Genomic DNA, 20,308 nt, shown 5'->3' on the forward strand with positions numbered 1-20,308 from the left:
TCGTACGACGAAAATCGGATGCAGTGTTAATCCAGCATCTATGCTCCCCGCTTTTTAATGGTTCAGTAGACTCAACTGTTGTGGAGCGGATCCGTGAGCGCTCGCTGTTATTGGATGATCTAGATGAATGCACCAATAGCAGCGAGCGCTCACGGATCTGCTCCACACAGTTGAGTCTGCTGAACGCGACCAATATAAAGAGACCGTAAAAGAGTGTCTCTAACTAGAGTCTCCGTACTCTCCGTTCCTCGTGTCGCGACTCTGAACAGAAGGTCTCTAGATACACTCATGGTGGAAATATATAAGGTGAAGCAATCTGATAGATGCGCAGTAGGAACGTGCATATTCGGACATATTTGATTGGCTATTCCAGTATAACCTGCGCTATTATAGGTAGAAAAGTGCATATTCGGACATATTTGATTGGCTATTTCCAGTATTGCTATCGCCATTATGCGTATTTTTTCACCTTATATATTTCCACCATGGATACACCCAGTGAAGTGTTTAGTAGGAGCCGGCTCACTAGAGTTGGCAACGCTGTTTACTACATTCATTGTGATGGTTCTTATAGTGCGGTATAGACGCTTAACCTCTAATGTAATATAACCTAGTAAATATATCGGTTTGTTTAAATTTTTTAAACAATATTAAGTGAAATAGATCGAGTTTCAATCTTGTATTTAAACTTTTTTAGAAAATACAGTTATTTAAATACGTAAGATTCTTTTTACATATATTTATTATATCATATTAGCAATACATTATTGGAATAACAATTTGAAATATATATACATATATATATGTACATATATATTTATATCTTATTAAATTGCTTTTACAATACATATGTACTAATCTTGCATTTATATATATATATATACATATATATGCATGTGTATAATACATTACATCCATATATATATAATTCTTGTGTATATATGTATCTATCTATATATATAATGTACTATATATATATTGCGATACTATGGGTATATATGTACATATTAATTGTTTTTAATGTTTAAGTTTAATGTTTATTTTATACATTATTTTTATTTACAGAAGATAAAGTATTTAATATCGACTTTTGGTCAAAATGGATATTCGTCCAAATAATACAATTTACATCAATAATTTAAATGAAAAGATTAAGAAGGAAGAATTAAAGAAATCATTGTATGCTATTTTCTCTCAATTTGGTCAAATTTTGGATATCGTAGCTTTAAAAACATTAAAGATGCGTGGACAGGCGTTTGTTATTTTCAAAGAAATAGCAAGTGCTACAAACGCCTTAAGATCAATGCAAGGTTTCCCATTCTATGACAAACCAATGGTAAGATAAAATTATATAAAAAATTATTGGGTTTGTTTTTGTATATTATATTTTTTTATATTTATATTAAGAATATTCTAATGTGTACACATGTGTGAGCGCATGTGTGTGTACACGTTTATTTGCATATTATAAATTCGTATAAATATATTTGCATCACATACATTTGTGTATAAAGATATAAAAATAATCTCTTTCAAATGCTTTGTTTTTGTAGAGAATACAATATGCTAAAACTGACAGCGATATAATTGCTAAAATGAAAGGCACCTTTGCAGAACGTCCAAAGAAACCAAAGCGAGTTATTCCAGTAGCAGACGAAGAAGCCAAACGTGCCAAGAAACGTGCAAAAGAGCAAGCAAAACATTCACAACAAATTGGTTATCATGCTAGTATACCCCAACATTCAGGACTTGTTAATGCCGCTGTTCCTGAACAGCCACCTAATCAAATATTGTTCTTAACAAATCTGCCTGATGAGACAAGTGAAATGATGTTATCAATGCTGTTTAATCAATTTCCGGGCTTCAAAGAAGTACGCTTAGTACCTAATCGGCATGATATTGCATTTGTTGAATTTGAAAATGAAGTTCAGTCTGGTGCGGCAAAAGATGCTCTTCAAGGTTTTAAAATTACACCTTCCCATGCAATGAAAATATCATTTGCAAAAAAATAGCTTTATAATATTTTGTATTATCCATACTATAATAAAATAGAAGTAAGACGTAAGTTGAATTGCATTTGTATAAAGATAAATGTATTTCTTGGTATTTAAATTGGTTTCGATTATTTCATTCATAACTTTGCGCAATTTAAAATATTTTATTTAATATCTAACGTTACTTTACAATGGGATTCAATAAACGTAATATTTCTCTAATGTGATTTATATTTTTACATACAATCCGCGTCACAAGTTATGCCATAAAAATGAGATATTTCGGTTCAAAAATATATGTAAAAAGTTATATACAACTTATTAGAAAAAGTTTATTTTCCATTTGAATACCTTTTGCAACAATAAGTAATGTGAAAGAGTAATTTGCTATAATAAAATACAATGTATTATTTTTTCTTTCTAACTTCCTATTTATATATTGACTTAAATTGATTTGTTACATTGTACTGAGATATATTTTCTAACAATTTAGTTTCATAAATTTAAAAAAATTTTGTAAGAAGAATATTTATTATTATTTAAAAATATATAATACACTAAGTAAGTTTATATAAAGGAGGCAAGTTGTTACATATTTCTGAATAAATAGTGCAACGACATCTGTCAAAAACTATATCTCTATATTACATTACAGTACGTTATATTACACATTTTTTAAATATAAAGTTTTTATTTATCTGACTTTAATAAAAATATTAGCAGGTGACATTTGTGACAATCTATCTCATAATGGGGCAGGTTGTATTACAAGTTTAATTCGCCTTGTCATATTTTTATTAATGTGAGATAAATAAACCTTAAAAAACCTTTTTAAAAAAGGAAAAAATGTACGCGCGCGCGCCAAATGTACGTTCGAAAAATTCTCCCATACGTTAAAATTATCAAGCGTGTTAATTGACTGCAAGATAGAGAGATCCTCTTCGTCCGAGATCCTTTTCAACAAGCTTGAAAAGCTTGGAGTATATATCGGGTAAATGTAAAAAAACGGATAAATATAAGAAAACGGGTAAATGTAATTTAGCCTAAGTACATACAGATATGATCGTGTTAGAAAATGAAGGGTTCGATTTTCTTTTGCACGCGCATTGCTGTACAGCATAGAATATAGCGGCCTTCATGATTGAAAGTATAGGAAATTATATCAATAAATTATAAAAAATTTTATCAATATTCAACAAAATATAAATTTACATACATAAACATATAATACATGTTATAAACGTACATATATAAATCAATTTAAATTTAAACGTAAATACTTCTTAAATGGCCAAAAAATGTCTCAAAAAACATAAAACTTTTCTAGAGTGTCACTATATATGCATTAAAAGTATAATATGTTATTAACAGTTTGAATATATCAAACATATTCGGATAAATTAGTTGCATGTATCCATCCACATTAAATTTGTATTTCACTGAAAAGAAAATCGATTAACATTACGTCAACTAATATAGAATGTGTATATTAAAAGAAACGGTTCAAATAATTTTGTATTTATCATATAAGTATATTTATTGTATGTTGTTGTCGATGATAATAGTCTGTCGTGACTTGTCGAAAGAGAAAGATACCAGCCATCGGAAACGTTTTACTACAATCTATATTTCGTTTCGTTATAATTGTTATGTACGTAGCAATAAGCAGTCAGAATTATATCTTAATTGTACAATTTTATTATACAGGGTAAGTTTTTAAAAAGATGATATTTTATTTGAAGTATGCACAATCGATAATCTTTTAAATAATAGAGTTGTGAAAACATTTAACTTTTGACTAAACGTTATATGTTTAAGAATATTTACGTAAAGACTGAATTAAATGATAGCTTCAAATTATGTTCTTTAAACGTTTTCTTTCTCAACTAAAATTTCATTTCTTTAAAGCAATAAAATACGATCACTTTAACATTGTTTTGTCAGGTACTTTATGAAAATAATATGCTATAACTTTTGCTGTTTGTAAAATATTCATATTTATTTTATACTTAAAATTAACTTGCCTTAAAAAAATGTTATAGTATAAAGTAAAATTTTTTGTAGTCATTCGTAAGATATTCGTATGACTTTAAAATTTCAATAAAAAAGCAATGCACATATTCAATAAAAAAAGTATTAAAATAAAAACATTTTAGAATTTACCGTTGCTGTAACAATATTTTTAACCTAATCACAACAGTGCTAGGAATATTACTAAAATTAAAAATGCCTGATTTTGTTACGATGAGATACTATTAAAGGCTGACATTCTTACGAGTTCGCGTCCTTGTTAATATTGATTAAGTGATTAAGAGTAAAAAAACTGATACTATTGTGCTAATTTTATGATTTATTATAGCTTTGTATACGTATTTATAGGTGTATATACATTTAAAACTCAATAATACTCGATTTTTCTTTAAAATGTGATTCCAGTGTTATAGTCAAAGTTTGATTATCAATAGAGATCATAAATGTAGAGAAAAAATTGTAATATTGCGGCATATAAAATATTATAACTTTACAAGTATGCATATTGATTTATGAAGTATTTAAATAATAAAAAATCATGAATTTACTAATGTATTAGCCAAATATTTGTGTTAATATAGTAGCAAATTTATATCAATTGTCGGTAATGTCAGCGTTCTTCAATTACCTCCGGGCTTTTAGGGCCTTTTTTATACGGCCGAAAATTTGCCCAGCGTTGACAGTCTTTAATAGTATCTCGTCGGTGGGTTTGCATGGTTTGCATATATGTAATTATATTTACAGTAATGTAACGATTTTAATAATCTCTCTTTCTCTCTCTTCCTCCCCTCCCCCTGCCCATCCCCTCTCTCTCTCTCATTCAGCAACTACAAACAATCATGGGCATTATTATTACTAATATATGCTTTTATTATCTTAAACTTTTTGGATATTGTTTAGAACAACAATTGCAACATGAACCAGGCACACACAAGGAGCAGCATTATATTTATCATAGTAATAATTGCTCTTAACGGCGCAGAAGAAAACAATTTTATACTTCCAAAGGAACGTTTACCTGATTACGTGATGCCAGTGCATTACACCATAAAGCTCGCCCACATTCATCAATGTTCCGGTAGATCCAATGTCTTTTGCGAAGAGATTCTTGGTTATAGCTCATTCCCGAGCTCGTTTCCCTTTTTCGGAGAAATCAGTACTACTATCAATATCCTTCAATCCACTCAATATATAAGAATGCATCAAATAAATCTGACACTTATAAATCGGAATATAACTTTGACTAAAGATAACGGTATAATTTACGTACTGAATAAATATAAATATAACTATAAAACAAACATTTTAGAATTTCCTTTATCTTATATATTACTTGCCGGGCTCTACACATTCAAAACAGAATTTTATGGTGATCTTAAGGAAAACCATAAAAGTATTTACAAATATTTCTACAAGGGAAATCGCATAGCGTGAGTAAATATCAATTATTTGAAAATATACATATACGCATTATATGCCCTATTATATAATTATTTCTCATTTTTCCTCAAAATTCATTCTCTTTTATCAATTTTTGATGTTGTTATAAATTAAATCAAATGGTAAAAAGTAAATTATTTAACGTTATCTGAAGCTAATATAACTATTATTAAATTGTTGTAGATTGTTGTTCGCTCCACACATCCAAGCGAATGGAGTCAGACAATTGTTTCCTTGTTGGGATGAACCGCACTTAAAGGCCACATTTAATATTGCAATGAAACATTCTCGGTATCATTCAGTTTTATCGAATATGCCGACAAAGTTTATAACCCTAGATGAATATAATAATTTATTATGTACATACTTCGATATTACACCTCCAATATCAACTTTTCAAGTTGCGATAGTTGTGACTAATTATAATTACATTAAAATTAAGGAAAATATTACTTTATGGTTATATTCATCAGAACAGTCATGGAAATTAAAGTCTACACAAAGAATCATAAACGATATTACATTGCATTTAAAATCTGAATTCGGTGGGATAAATATTCCAAAAATGGATCATCTTTTAATTCCAAATTTTTCGCAAGACGGCACATCGAAATGGGGGCTCATCTTTCATACGTAATACATATTTCTAAATATATAACAATTTGTTAAATGAGAAAAATATTCATATCAATTGAATATTTAAAATTTTTTAATTTTTACGTATATGCATTTTCGTAAGAAATTTCCAATTGATTATAAAAAAATCAATTATTGAAATAATTATTAATCCGCGAATCAGGTAAGGTGTGACATACCCCAGCAAGATGAAATTCTATAACTTCGTAAAACGTACCGCGCACCTGTTGCCGGTTTCGTATAAATGGAGAGTGCGTTGTTGCGAATTATACTAAATTATAGCATATTTATGATGAAATGTAGCATATATATGAAATATGATCTAAGTTGATTTTCCACCTGGTTCGGGGAGGGTTAATAACTACTATTACACAAGATATTATAAATCTTTTGCAATCTCTATTTTAAAATAGATATGCAATGTGCAATTGCATTTCTTCCTAAAAGCAATTAAATTCTTTCATCAGCTGTGCATAAAAATATTAGAAAATGAGTATCAGAAAAAATTAATAATATAGAGGTATTTTTTACATTATTCCACGACAAAATACGTTAGAATGAAGTGTAAAATATTTTATGTGTTATTGATATTTTAATAATTCCTCATTAATAGTTTTATATCTAAAATAATTTTAAAAAATCATATAATTAAAAAAAACATATTTTTATTGAAAAAGTAGAGATAATCATGAAATACCTGCACAAAGTAATGGTTTTATCTATATGGTTTCTTTCTTCGTACTAAAAATCTACTTACATAACATTTTTTCATATGCTTTATACATTTTATTGACAATTGTGTCTGTCACTTTATACGAATCACCTTGTATATCGAATGTCACCTGTTGTGCTTTATTAGGAGTCACTAAAATCATAATCCGATATTCTACATATATATGTATAAATTAATTAGAAAGGTAATATTTTACAAAATATTACTTGTTTCAAATTAAGACGAATTTAAAAAATATAACTATATGCATAGTCATTTTTTAATGTTCTAATTTATCACTACAAATTAAAAAATTAAAAAAAACATTAAACATTTTATACACATCATTAAAAACAAATTAAATTGAAATCTGTAAAGAAATTAATGGTACTGTTTTATCAACCAAAAAATAAGCAATAACATTTGCACGTGAGAACAGTTGTAATAATTTTTAGAGAAGCCAATCTTATATATGATGAACAAACAGATTCAGTTATGCACAAAATAGAAGTCGCACGTTTAATAGCACCCAAAATAGCATATCAATGGTTTAGTAACGTATTCAGTTATAATTGGTGGACTCGATTCTGGTTACACGACGGTCTTGCTACTTTGTTTGGAGAAGAAACCATCGTTAAGGTTTTTATATTTATTAATATCGTAATATATAATAAATTTACTTTTTAATTTGGTATGTCTATCATTTTTAGTCTCTAACACTTAAATCTGACAGACTTACAATCTTTACAGTACGTACGAAAAATCTTTTAAAAGAAAAAAAACTTTACGCCAAGTGCAAAAAAGAGGTATTAAATATTACATTCCTTTTAATAAAAAAAAACGGATATGAAATAAGCAATTAGCTAAGTATTTCATAACGCAAGCCGCATAGGTAGTTTGAAAGTGACTAAAATGTTAACTGAATTATAGTGGAGAAAACTTGGCGTGCCCGGGTTGGATTAAAACACAATATTCTAGTACAATAGTAAGTCTTCATAGCACGGAAATTATTTGCAATACGAATTAATAAAAAAGTTATTACATACAATATTCTACAGATATACATGATACATGAAAACAATAATTCAACAAACTAGAGATGTTAAAATTGCTTACTAATTTTATAAGTTCGTTATCTATATAATGTTTCTATACATCTAAATATTATCAATATTATTTATACATATTATTTCTCCATAATTTATATCACGTCTATTATTTGCGAGTATATTTTCGTGTCCCACAAACTATTCACTATATATATATATATATATATATAAAATTTATAATACAAATATTGTGAGATACATTCATACAAGTGGAATTAATATGACCCGGACACGCCAAGTTTTTTCTTCACTATAATCCAGTTGACCAGTTTAGTCACTTTCAATATATCTTATGTGTCTTGCGTTATGAAATACTTGGCTAATTGTATTTATTTCGTATCCGTTTTTTATTAAAAGGAATATAATGTTAGGTACTTTTTTTATGCACTAGGCGTATATTTTTTCTTTTTTAAGGGGATGCTTATAGCAATAAAATATTTAGACAAAATATTTAAACTGGAATAATAATAATAATGTAAACATGACTCGTAAAAGCCTTTTCAATTAAATGTTTAAAATTTTACAATTTAAATTGTTTAAACTTTTAAAATTGTATGGAGCTCTATTTTAATAATTACATTCACTTTTTATTTCTAAACTGAATTATGAAGATCGTAAAATGATTTTAATAATAATGCGCATACATGTGCACACAACATTAAGCAGCAACACAAGCTACACCACCTTAATGACGATAGTCTTTCACCTTTACATTCTTGTGTAATTAAGAAACATTGCTTTTAGATCTTCAATGATTCTAAAATCATGGATTTCTTCATAGTGCAGAATCAATATGAATCTCTTTATTTGGATTCTCATTTTGACTTGAATCCGCAAATCATCTACCTGTTGGAAATTGATTCACTTTTCAGCTTTCCTCGTCATTTAAAAGGTGAGAATACTTAAATGTAATTTTAATAAATATTTGTACATATATGAATATTACTAAAAAAATGAATGAAAAAAATTTAGATGAACTAATTTTGTTCAAAAATTTCAATTTGCGATTGATTAATATATTTGGACCATTACAGTACTAATTGTTTTACGCATGCTTCAAAGTGCAATTACCGATAAAGTGTTTCGAAATAATGTTCATATATATGTAAATAGAAAGTGAGTAAATACGTCAACTATAATTTCGTTGTATACTGTACTTATATAATAAATCTAACAGTTATTACAATTTTATAAAGTTGTTAATAACTTTTCGTAATGGTTGCAGTATTTCTGAATATCTCTTTGTTTCACATTCATATATAGGTACATATCTTTCTTTCAATCAGTAATCACATAATGTTCATAACTTTTTCATTTTTCAACTATCCTTCATTTGTCTTGATCTGTTTAATTCATTAAATTCGTCAACTTTATATAATTTTTTGTGTCATTCCTTAGTAAACTATTGTTTAAAGTTACCTATTTAAAGTGTTGAAATTAAAGTGAATTTTTACACATTTTATTACAAATAGTAATATATAATAGGAATTGTAATACATATAAAATAGAAAAATGACATATAATATACATATTACAAAATTCCATATATATGTACAAGTTAATATGTAAACTTAAGTAATGAGTACATATTTACGTTGTACACATTACATTATTTTGATCACTGACAATAAATTTTTTAATTTAGCACTTTTAGCTCAATGATTTCTATTGATTTCTGGTCCATGCAAGAACCTATAGAAGCATTTAAATGTTTTATACCAAATAACTTAATCCCAACTTGGATAACGTACAGACATTATCCTATTGTATACTTCGAGCAAGATGAAGTTGATTCTTACAAGGGAAGATTGTCGCAGATGTATAATCTAATCAGTCAGGGAAGGTGGTGGATACCTATAAATTTAAAAAATTATAAATTACAGATCGGAAAAACATTATTAACGGAAAATTTCACAACATGTTTAACACCAGATTCACTGTCTTTTAGTTTGAATGTTCCTCAAATTGATTGGACATATGATTGGATAGTCAATATTCAGCGAGCAGGTAAATATGTCTTAAAGGCTTAGAATTTATTGTATACAATTATTTGCAAGAGTATCTCTCTTTCTACTTTTCTGTGTGTGTGTGTGTGTGTGTGTGTGTGTGTGTGTGTGTGTGTGTGTGTGTGTGTGTGTGTATATATATTTCTAAACTTATAATGTGTTACGTCCAACCCTGATTATTGGCGAGAGAGAGAGAGAGAGAGAGAGAGAGAGAGAGAGAGAGAGAGAGAGAGAGAGAGAGAGAGAGAGAGAAGATGGAGAGGGTATAGAAGGACGGTTGACTCAATCTCACAGGTATACTCACGGAAGCGTACAGCTGTGAGTCGTTAGCACCCTTTTAAGTCCCAGAATGTGAGTCAACGTTCTGAAGGGACGCTATGACACCTGTTCCGATGGACAGTGCGAACGTCGGTCCTACTTTTTAGGTCAAGGAACTTAATCCTTTTGACCTGGGACTGGACCTCGTGCAATCTTAGGCGTTGTAGGGAACGGGATACGAGGGAGGCGATTTAAAAATTAAATGCGACTTTATGAGAGAAAACTAAAAACTTACTTTTATTTGTGAAAATAAAAAAAAGAATTAAAACTAATTTACATGATTAATTAAGATTATGTGTTTTTTTCTTTTACAGTAATTCTTTACTTGCGAAATTGTGAGCGAGCATGTATGTGGATTTTTTTGTCATTACAATATTTGTGTGTGTGTGTGTGTGCGTGTGTAGGTGTAAGAGAGGAGGGGGTGATTATTGGGTATTGGTTGCGAAGAAGGTAGTCCATTGGCAGGCTGAGACGAGATGCTTCAGTTGGACGAGGAAAGGGGAGGAATTCCTAGGGACATAGACGGTAATTATTTTATCCCCTTCGTTGGAGGTGGACGAGAATAGTTGGACGATCCGATCCCAATCGGTGGATTGGGGATCGGGGTGGACAGGTGGGGGAGTTGGGAGTTGATCAAAAGGGAGAGGGGGAGTTGGGAACTGGTCAAAAAGGGAAGAGAATTCTTCCTCAGTTGGGGGAGGAGAGTAGTCCGAGATTTCTTGGATTCCAGGATTGAGAGGAGGAGGAATGGTAAGATCGAGAGGTTGTGCGTCTGTTAGTGTAGGTGAGTATGAGATTGGTGTGTAAGTTATGGTGGTGTCAGCCAGTGGTGTTGGCACTCGGGGAAGTGCGGTTTCGGCAGGTTGCGGCGTGACTATTACCGTAGAATTCGAGAGACTTGTTCTAGTGGCGTTTGGTTATCCAAAGCCGGACGGTTTCGCGAACTCCGCCGGACATAGGGAGTTCGTCCCCGTTTGGTTTTGTAAGAGTGAGACCGCACTATAATTAAGTTAGTAGTTAAAATATTTATCCCGAGATATATATATATATATATATGTGTGTGTGTGGTCGCGTGCGCGCTGGTACAAAAAAAGGGGGGGGGGGCGTGTTTGTAATTGTAGGCTGGATGGACTTACTGGTGGTGATGCGTGAGATGTTCGTTCAGCAAGAGAATCAGTTTCAGCGTCCACGCAAGAGCAGCCAAGGGTAGCAGTTGGCGGGTGGGTGGTCTCGATGAACACCAGAGATCGGCAGAGCACTCGAACTATTTCGCGAACTGACGCTAGTTGAATTGTGTTATTGTTGCGAACTCCCCCGACGTGGATTCGGCTAGTTTGAAATTTTGATTGACGCTCTTTGTCTAGGATGCAATAGTTAGTTGCAATGTCGCGTGAGATTTACGATTTTTAAGATGTCCTATCGTTGTTAATCTAAACTGTTAAAAGGGGTTTAGAGAACAAAAGGAATGATTTATGTTTTCTCTAAAAGGGGCAAGATTGCTTTAAGCGAGTGATGAATTCCGTCATCCTCGCGGAAAATATGGCTAAGTAAACAGCTGTGAGACGTTATCTCATGTTTTTATGATTTTTGCGGCGCCTGTTTTTCTGAAGATGAAATTGTTGGTCAACAACTCGGACAACAGCTTGAATTTTTATCATCGCGTGACTTAGGTCCATTTATAATACTTTTCGCAATCTTGTCCCTTTTAGGCCTGCGTTAGTGTTATTTTTCCGGGTTAATTGACGTTTTACGAGTTTTTCACGGAGTCTGTGTGGTCTGTTTTTCAATTTTTATAAGGGGACTCCTGCTCGCGTCTCGCAGGCGCCAATCGTAGTCGCGGCGGAGCCGATTCTCTTGAAAGAAAAGAATCTGCGTCTGCAGGACGTAACAATGCATAAACCAAATTATTAGTTTTATTACAGCAGCTTTGGGAAGTTCTGATGTTAAAGTTTAGGTCTTTACCTTTCTGTTTACAGTTTGAAATTCTTTTATATCGTAAATTTGATTTACATTTATTGAAAATCAAACGAACTTATATATAAGTGAAGTTCAATTGAAATTATATGAGAAGTCTCGTTCGAGAAGATTACAATTATGTAGTACCACTCCGTTCCATTCGATGTCACAACGTTCAGAGTCTAAGATTGAAAATTTCTGCCCCCTTTTTAATTACCTGCTTTGTTCTTTATGGTGGGTTTTTTTGTTGTTGTTAGGGCGGGATTGTAATCTTCTCGAACGAGGCTTCTCATATAATTTCAATCAAACTCCACTTACAGGTATATTTGTTTGATTTTTAATTATATTTCGAAGCCTCGTTCTCGAGATTACAACTATGTAGTTATTTAGAGTGCAGGTAATTTTTTCCATCTTATATTTCCTGCTCTACCTAACAATCTTATTGTCTAAATTTGCTACTAATTGGATATGGATAGTATTTTACTTCTTAATTTTTAATTTTTTTTTTTATTTATTTTGATATAATTCACCATACAATCAGTCTCATACTTAGATTTACACGCTACCCTTTCCTTATTATGAAATTATTGCTCTTGCAAATTTGCTGTTTGCCGATACATATATTTCATATATGTATGTATGAATTCCCTTTAATATAAGAAAAAAAAATAAAATGAAAGAAAACTATTTCTCTCAGTTTTAATCTCATAAAATTTATAATACAGTTTAATAAAGTACTTTTTTTTAACTGAATAGGGTATTACCGCATCAAATATGGTTTAAAAGGCTGGCACGCAATTGCAAATTATTTAAATTCTACAGCTGGAGAATATGAAGGAATTAGTGTCATCAATCGTGCTAAAATTATTGATGACGCGTTTCATTTGATAATGGAACATCAGCTCAATGTATCTATATTTTGGAATCTCACGCAATTCTTATCACAAGAGACAAATTATGTAGTGTGGTATCCAATGATTAAAGTTTTTGAATATATGTCCACTATATTTCCATATTCGAAAGACGAAATTAAGTTCATCGATATTAAGGTAAAACGATTAATACATATTAGGTGATATATGGCGGTATTTATAGTCCGTTCTTATTTCAAGACTGTCTTAAGTAATGTCGTAAGACGCTAATGTACCCCTCCGATTGGTTCGTGATTTCCTAAGACTGTACTTAAGACGGTCTTGAATATAAGATCTGACTATGAATACCTGCCATAGCGTTCTGTTGACAAAATCTGTTGACAAAATATATCTCATTTATATTGAGTTCTGATATGCACTCCCAGTAAACAAAGAAGGATTAAAATGGATTGAAATTTTGTCTATCTTAATGCGTATTTTAAATACAGAAAATCTTTTTTCGGATTCTATTAAATTCAATACAAATTTAATTGGATTGAATTAAATTCAATTGTGAATACCTTTGAATTAAAGGATTGAATTTTTTATTCAGAATTTTGAATTAAACAGTATTCACGCTTCATAGAAAAAGCTGATATTATTTTTAGATTGAAAGGCATAAAAATGTGCTTCATGCAATTCTTATAAATGAATAAAAATGCATTCCTGAGTGAAAACGATTCGTTTTAACGTTCGCAAATGTGTATTTCTGAAAATCTAAATCCATTTCAATCCTCTATCGATTACAGGGCTATCAATACTGAAAATATAAATCATGTTACGAAGTACGCTACAGGTTTTTAGTACAGGATACTGATTATCTAATTTTCTCTTTAGAGTGAAAACGTGAAACCTTTTTTCTAAGGCGGATACGTAAAAAGTGAAAATTTTTATGTATATAAAACCTATTATTGCTTGTAATTTCGAGAGTCCTATTAATATTTAACTTTTCATAATAATTATATCAATTAGTTATCTCAATTAGATTTAACCCGATTTTGTGTGATTCGTCGATTTTCCGTTTTTCAAATTTATTTCGAACAGATTATTACAGAAAGAATGTAGAAAGATGAGTCCCTTTTTAAATTAATAACGATTATGTGTGCTATCTAAAATAATGTATTTCATTATATTAGAAAAGAATATATAAAATTTACGTCATTTAGGAGAAATTTAAAAATTTGTTGAAAAATCCACTCAAGACGCTAGGGTATGATGAACATCAGATGGAAAATGACCTTACCAAATGTTTAAGACAAGAATTTGTAAAATGGGCATGTACTCTTGAATACGATGAGTGTGAACAAGCAGCTTTTCGTAAATTACAGCAACATCTTCAGAATCCTGAAATAAACCCGTAATATTTTTCTACACGTGCAATATCTTTATAATTACGTTCTTTTCATTTCGAATTATGACAAACTTTCAGTTCAGACATATAATAAATGATATTTTCGCGTGTGTGTTTTTATATACTTTTTTTTTTTAAATTGTAGCCTTTTACCAGGATGGAAGCACTGGACATATTGCCGAGGTTTAACAATAGCTAATTGGGCTACGTGGTCACACTTAAAGGATATATGGTTGGAAACGCGTAATTATACGTTGCTATCATACTTAACTTGTTCTGGTTATGCTTCACGGTCTATTGCTTCTTCATTGGTGGAGATATTCACACAAGATGAAAGACGAAATATTAGGGGTATTCGGTCATATATAGACATTTTTCATTCAATTGTTATGAAACATTCTAAGACTAATTACATATTCGAGAAGATACTCACAGTTTTGGAGACTTTTAAACCTGAGTAAGTACATTTTTTTTATAAATATACACTATATTTAATAATAATATATTACATAATAAAATATAAATTTGTATGAATTGATTTTGTATAGACAAATCAACATATTAACAGCACTAGTTGATATCATTAACCATGTTTATTCTTCCGAAAGTCTTGGAAAGGTAAATAAATTCAGTACAAATTACATGTATAAGGTTTCTTTTAGGCCAAGGGTCATCAGTGTAAGATTAATTTTAATTTCGGTTTTTTACTAATCGTTTTACTAATTATTGTTCTCAGAATTACAAAAAGATAATGAGCAAGTTGAACCGAGAATAAAGTTAATTCTTTATTAATATAAGCGCTTTGAAAGCTTATATTAATGCTACATGACGTATGCAATATGGCATATACGTTTCTGACCGCTTGCGATTTGTTCTTCCAATTTACGGATAACTTACCCAGACAGAACACAATATTTAAAAATATTTACAAAATATTTATAAATATTTACAAAGCTTATTTTAAATATTTTGTAAATATTTTTGTGGTTTTATATATAGACTTCATAGATTATAAATATTTGTTATAAATATTATAAAATATTTATTGTAAATCTTCTAGTAAGTGCTATGGAAATACATACGACATTATAATTCAAATAAAAAAATATTAATAAAAATATTTATTTATATTTATCATAAATATTATATTAAATATTTAGTCTATATTTTAACAATATTTTGAATAGAGTTTTATATAAGATATGTATAAAATATTTATATAATATTTGAAAAAATGAATAATAATAAATATATATTTATCATAAATATTTATTCTGCGCGCTGTCTGGATATTACATGCAAATTCCTATTTATATGAAACGATACAAATGTAATTAAATATTGAAATATTTTTCGTTTTAGATTAGTAATCGTGTAAAAGAAATTAACTACATTAATGAATCACAATTATTAAAAATTGAGAATAAGATAGCAACACGAACGTCAGAAATTATTATTCATAAAGAATATTTTCAATTTATGAATGTTCTTTAATCTAATTTAATGAATAACTACACACATACATATAAGTTTCCTTGTAGCAGCTGTAATCAGTGAGAAACGACATAAGCTAATGATATTGTTACTATTAAATATATCAGTGTTAATTTTGAATAATCCATTATATTAATTTTACTTGTTTTTAGTTTTTATACGTAGATCTTGTATAATATTGTTTTTTACTACAATTTTACTTATGTCAGTTATTTTCTATACATTTATAGTCTTGCTTTATTTGCTTATTATTGACTTTTTTTGTTATTATTATAAAGCTATTTCTCTTGTTCTTGTATTATTTTTAGTATTTCATATCAATAATATTATTTTTCGCGCGCGCGCGCGTGTATAACATAAAATAAATATATCTTAAAATAATTAGAACAAATTATTTATACGCTTATATCCTTAAACCTCTACATTATTCTTACAAATATCCTAACTTAGAATTTCGTGATTGCGAAATATAGAACAATTATAAAGTTTTCATCTAATTATAGAATTGCATATCTCAACTATAGCTGATATATTGTTTAAAAATCAGAATATATCATCCTTAATATTTCAGAACAATTTTCAATTCTTTATGATATGTAAATTAAATTAGTGTTATAAGTTGATGATGTTCATAAATTATGTAGATAGCGGGAAAATTTTGTTAATTTGTTGGTTATGAATGTAGATTATAATTCTGTAATTGCTTCGAAAATAAAAATTAAAGTTACAAACAAAAAAATTTTTACGTAATATAGTACATAGGTTATAAGTAGGTTGTCTTTATTTTGTATCGTAAAATATATGTTGTTTTATATTTCACCCAATTATATAACTTACAAAATAGTTTTTGATAAATTGATTTACACTATAATCTGTCGCGAGAAATATAAAAGATTAGATCTGAAAAAAGTTAACAATTTTGATACTTATCAAGATCTGTACAAAATTTAGCAACTTATTTTTATAAATAAATAATATTCGTAAAGGACTCTTAATAATAATAAAAATTAAATATGAAAACAAGGCATATAAGAGTCAATACCAACGCACAATATTAAAAAATAATCAAAATTCTATTACATTCAATAACATTACATAAATTCCATTGCAAAATATTACATGTTTCGGTCTTTATATTAGACCCTCTTCAGATATATTTTTAAACTGTTGACATATAATGGTGAGTGTTCTATCGTGTTTGCTTGAGTGATTGTTGAATTTAATTAATTGTAGAATTTTGTTAGAACATCAAGAAATTCTGTTCAATCGGCCATCCAACCTTTTGTCAAGCAATTTCGATACCTTTGGTTTATGTTCATTCGTTGACGTGGTTTACTATTGAATTTTATTCAGCGTTTTCGAAATAACAATTTTATATTTATCATATATCTGAAGAGGGTCTAATATAAAGACCGAAACATGTAATATTTTGCAATGGAATTTATGTAATATTATTGAATGTAATAGAATTTTGATTATTTTTTAATATTGTGCGTTGTGGTATTGACTCTTATATGCCTTGTTTTCATATTTAATTTTTATTATTTTTATAACAATTATATATATAAAATTAACGCAAGATACCGAGATTTTAGACCGCGCGATTTGGTCGTGTCCAGGCTCCGGACCGCGAGGGAGCTGTGGGGAAGGACCGACGCAAATCGGGAGGCACTTCGCTTCGTCTTGAGACTCCTAACGAGCTGGGGGTCGAACGGAGGACGAAGTGGAAGCCTCAACTCGTGCTCCGCTAAACAGACATACGAGTCAAACACACTTTTAGATTTAAAGGACCCAACTGGGTCAGTGTGCCACGAGGGCGCACTTTAACACCAGATGTGCCAGTGCATTCGTATGCCCTGGCTTTCGGTCATGGAACTTAATCCAAGTGACCGGGGAGAGGGCGAAGTGCTACCGCGGGAGAGCCTAAAATGAATACGAGAAGAGGTCTCTGTTGATTAATAAACGAGGATTTAATTAATACAATAATTTAATTAATTGAATGATTATTGATACATTGGTGGTATTACAAATGGAACCTTTCTTTGATTCATATTTAATTATGTATATAAATAAAAAAAAAGGATATATACATATATATGTGTATATTTGTATATTTATTGTATGTGAGTGTGAGTGTGATTGGAGAACTATGTGTGACGGGAAATTTTAAGTCAGAGGAGTTTGGAAGGAGAAAAGGAAGATTAGAATTCTGTTAGCTCATAAGGTTGGAGGGAAAGAGAATCAATGGGAATGAGGGACGAAATAGGGTCTGAAAAAGGGTAGGTGCATCCGGGGATGTTGACTAAGATGCGGTCGTTCGAGGACGGGGTGAAATAAGACATATAGTCTAATAATTGCATAGCGTTGTGGAAGAGGAGGGGAAAAATGATTTGCTGGGGAGTAAGAATCTATTGCCGAGAGAGGAACTGAGGGGGTGATCTCCGAGACGGGAGACTCTTCGATCGAGGGTGGTGATATCGGGTGTGAACTTAAGAGAGGACTGGACGGGAAGAGGTCGTCAAAAAAGTCTGGGGACAGGTCGGAAACTGGAGAATAAGAGACTTCCAGTGGAGGTGATAGGGGTGGAAGAGGTATTTGAACAACCGGAGTCTGTTCTTGTGCTAACGAGCGAACCGGTGGAGATAATTCTCCGAAATTTTCCGTGATATTAGAGCGGACACGGGGGTGAGGTCGGCGCGCGATGTTATGCCCCGCTGGTTGACGGCGACGAGGGGTGGAAACTCTGCGTGAACGCACTAGAATATCAATCTTTAAAAGGGGTCACCAGTGAATTTCAGGAAAATCAAGACTTACTGGTTGATGGTGATGTCCCCGTGAGATCGTCAGAGAAGGTGGCGTCAATCTTAGGATGCCGGGGCCAGGTCCACTGCGCCAAGCGTCGGTTCTCTGGTCAGTCAGTGGGGTTGGTGTTACGTTTGCAGTACGATCTTATGCGCTTGCACCGACTCGAGAGAAAAGGGACTTCGAAAAAGAAAGGGATGATGTTCCGTCCAAATGTCCCGACTAACTATATCTCCGAAAATTCAGAAAAAAAATCCACACTGACCGCGGGACAGCGGTTTTATATTAATCGCCCCCTGATTACTTGAATTTGGATTGGTGGAATAGGTTTCGTTAACTAGTAGTAGGAATTTTCTTGGTTCTTGGATTGGTCAAGATTTTTTGGGAGAGGAAAGGACGTTGACCGGAGTCTGTGGTGTGGGAAAGTGTTATCCTTAATTTTTACGATCTTAATATTTATGGGAAAACGCACGCGTCAAGAAAGTGTACGTGCAACGTCGGCACGAGACCACCCAGGACCCACCCCTGAACGTCGCGTCTCGCAAGAATCGTCCGCGGCTTGACCGTAGGGAAAAAAAAATCTTGGCGCCGATCTTACGCTTCCAATGATATTTTTATTATCTTTCTAGTCGCAGTGTTCGAGAGGGCACAGACTCAGTGTCCTTTTGGTCCCGCTGCTCGTGCACATGCACCGATTTTAATTTATCTCAGAGCGACATTTACGAGGAGATACTGGATTCTTCGATTAGTTTTTTGTACGTGGGAAAAGAGAATTTTAGTCTTCTCTAGGCTATAACGTTCAGTTAATTTGTTATTCGCAGCTGTCTTTTTATTTCAACGAAATCCAGATCTCCACGAAAGAAAAGAGTCGTGAGAGTCCACTGGACGTAACAATACACAACAAACATTATCCTATTGTAAGTTGGGAACGAGACAGGGTAACTCCGGTATATACGCCGCACCTATCAAAAACTTAATTTATTAAGTATTATTTACTATGTTTAAAATAAACGAACTATATCAGTAAAAACTTTGTACTGTCCATTACTATGAAAAAAATATTAGAAATCCGAAATATTTAGTTTTCGTATTAAAAAATAAACTTTTTGAAATCTTGCATTTTTGCTATATATAGATAATGGGTGGGACATATGGCAAAAATGCAAGGGTTTCAACAAACTAAACAAAGAATACGAAAACAAAGCACTTGTATTTTGCTCTATACAACATGCTTTACTATAACTCTACATGTATGTATCACGAAATAACCACTAGGTCTTTTACACGCCTTACAGACATCATTTTATATAGATTATAATTTATGATGATGCTACTTGTTACACACACAGTGACAAACCGATTCAACTCATAATAATTGTATTAATATTAACAGTAAGAAGCTGAAATTATAACACAATTCGATTTTATTTTTCAGATTATTTCCCCAGAGAGACAATACCTCTCTGGGGTAGTACAACAATAAGCGGCTATGCCGCGCGCCAATAAAAAAATATTTTTAATGCGGGGGACAAGTGCCCCCCCCCCCCC

At 31.1% G+C, this 20,308-nt stretch overlaps 3 protein-coding genes across 3 annotated transcripts in view; all 3 read left to right on the forward strand.

Annotated features, from left to right (window-relative positions):
• Positions 1–1,071: 1,071 nt before the first annotated feature.
• On the forward strand, positions 1,072–2,102 carry snf (U1 small nuclear ribonucleoprotein A snf). Its single transcript, XM_018504425.1, has 2 exons — positions 1,072–1,336; positions 1,554–2,102. Exons 1-2 carry the CDS (start codon positions 1,100–1,102, stop codon positions 2,010–2,012), a joined length of 696 nt encoding a protein of 231 aa, XP_018359927.1. The 5' UTR covers positions 1,072–1,099; the 3' UTR covers positions 2,013–2,102.
• Positions 2,103–6,030: 3,928 nt separating this feature from the next.
• On the forward strand, positions 6,031–17,709 carry LOC108759119 (aminopeptidase M1). The gene is made up of 10 exons (XM_018504410.1): positions 6,031–6,098; positions 7,269–7,452; positions 8,667–8,814; positions 8,957–9,038; positions 9,568–9,765; positions 9,871–9,937; positions 14,283–14,470; positions 14,610–14,921; positions 15,013–15,082; positions 17,554–17,709. The coding sequence occupies exons 1-10, from the start codon at positions 6,031–6,033 to the stop codon at positions 17,707–17,709; spliced, it is 1,473 nt and encodes a 490-aa protein (XP_018359912.1).
• Positions 17,710–18,208: 499 nt separating this feature from the next.
• LOC108759120 (aminopeptidase Q-like) overlaps positions 18,209–20,308 on the forward strand; it is a 15,037-nt gene continuing 12,937 nt past the window's right edge. Inside the window, exon 1 of the mRNA XM_018504411.1 lies at positions 18,209–18,237. Within this exon, the coding sequence (XP_018359913.1) occupies positions 18,209–18,237 (29 nt within the window). The remainder of the gene's footprint in view (positions 18,238–20,308) is intronic.

Source organism: Trachymyrmex cornetzi, unplaced genomic scaffold (assembly GCF_001594075.2).
Source record: "Trachymyrmex cornetzi isolate Tcor2-1 unplaced genomic scaffold, Tcor1.1 scaffold169, whole genome shotgun sequence".
NCBI lineage: Eukaryota > Metazoa > Arthropoda > Insecta > Hymenoptera > Formicidae > Trachymyrmex > Trachymyrmex cornetzi.